General features: G+C 48.3%; 1 protein-coding gene across 1 annotated transcript; it reads right to left on the minus strand.

The window, feature by feature from the left end:
* Window positions 1–265: 265 nt before the first annotated feature.
* Window positions 266–709, minus strand: LOC117027325 (10 kDa heat shock protein, mitochondrial). Its single transcript, XM_033114952.1, has one exon. The coding sequence runs from the start codon at window positions 661–663 to the stop codon at window positions 355–357; it is 309 nt and encodes a 102-aa protein (XP_032970843.1). The 5' UTR covers window positions 664–709; the 3' UTR covers window positions 266–354.
* Window positions 710–1,317: the final 608 nt, after the last annotated feature.

Here is a 1,317-nt window from a genome sequence, read left to right on the forward strand (position 1 = left end):
AACACTGCCTGTGCCCTCCCGCAGCCAGTCGGTATGAGCTACAAAGTGATCTGCAAATGGTTGCCACTTGTGCTGGGCTTGGAGGTGCCTGGGAGAGGCTAAGCTGAGAACAGAGGTGACTGCCTTCAGTGCCGGGCTTGCAGCTGCTTAAAAGAGAAATGGGACACACCGAAGTCAAATGAGAGTTGTTTGGGGTTTGTGAATCTTTGAGAGATTTTTTTTTTTTTTTTTTTTTTTACTTTGGATATCATTTGTTTTTTACAAAAGAGACATGGAAATTATTTACATGATGAGATTTCAGAACTTCAGTGGAGTGGGCAGCTTCACGTGATGCCATGTCAGTAGTGATTTATTTCAGTCTACATACTTTCCAAGAATGTCACCATCTCTAAACAAGAAATAATCCTTGTCATCTATAACTACTTTGGTGCCTCCATATTCTGGAAGGAGAACTTTATCTCCAACTTTCACGCTAACTGGTTGAATCTCTCCGCCCTTTCCTTTAGAGCCGGATCCAACAGCTACTACTGTTGCTTGTAATACTTTTCCTTGAGATTTTTCTGGAAGCATAATGCCTCCCTTGGTTACAGTTTCTGCAGCACTCCTTTCAACTAATACTCGGTCAAAGAGGGGGAGAAACTTTCTAAATGCCTGTCCTGCCATGACTCCGGCAGCAGCAGTTCGTACTCTGCTCTCGCGCTGCGGCCGCAAGGAGACACCTGCAGTCCGGTTTTCTAGACACGTGAACTTTACAAAAGCACCTTTGAGACATTTTAAGAAATTCTGGAGCATGAGCCTTTTGTATGGAAAAGCCACTGGAAGCAGCTAGGTTGGGCTGGCAAGTTGAGGTGGGCGGGGCCAAGGTGTCAGGTTGATGGAGACTCAGATATGACTCCTGGCAGTATCTGCACATTGGAAGTGGGAGAGTTCAACAAAGAAACAATGGCTTCTGCCAGCACTTCCATCTGAGAGAAAGTTGCACTTCCAGCTCTCACTCTGAAGCCAGACAACTCAGTTGCCTCCCTGTACTCCCTGGCGCCTTTGGAGCTCCTGCCCCAGTGCTGGAGCTCGGAGTAAGTGAGTCTGTCAGCACTCTGTCTATGTGTGGGGCCTTTAAGAGGAACGACTGAGTCTCCAGCAGCCCTCCATCTCACTCAGCCACAATCTCCCACAATCTCCACTGGTTTTCACAGCCAGACGTCATGGGGACTTCTCTCCCTGGCTCTGAAACTCTGGGCTGGGGAGCCTGGTGTGGGGCTGGGACCCCTCGCTCTTCAGGGGGGACCCCTACAGCAGAGTTATCCCTCTTGATTTTTA

The sequence above is a fragment of the Rhinolophus ferrumequinum genome, chromosome X, assembly GCF_004115265.2.
Source record: "Rhinolophus ferrumequinum isolate MPI-CBG mRhiFer1 chromosome X, mRhiFer1_v1.p, whole genome shotgun sequence".
In the NCBI taxonomy this organism is placed as follows: Eukaryota; Metazoa; Chordata; class Mammalia; order Chiroptera; family Rhinolophidae; genus Rhinolophus; species Rhinolophus ferrumequinum.

Excerpts from the sequence above, each read along its gene's own strand:
- LOC117027325 (XM_033114952.1), bottom strand. The coding sequence starts at position 663 with ATGGCAGGACAGGCATTTAGAAAGTTTCTCCCCCTCTTTGACCGAGTA.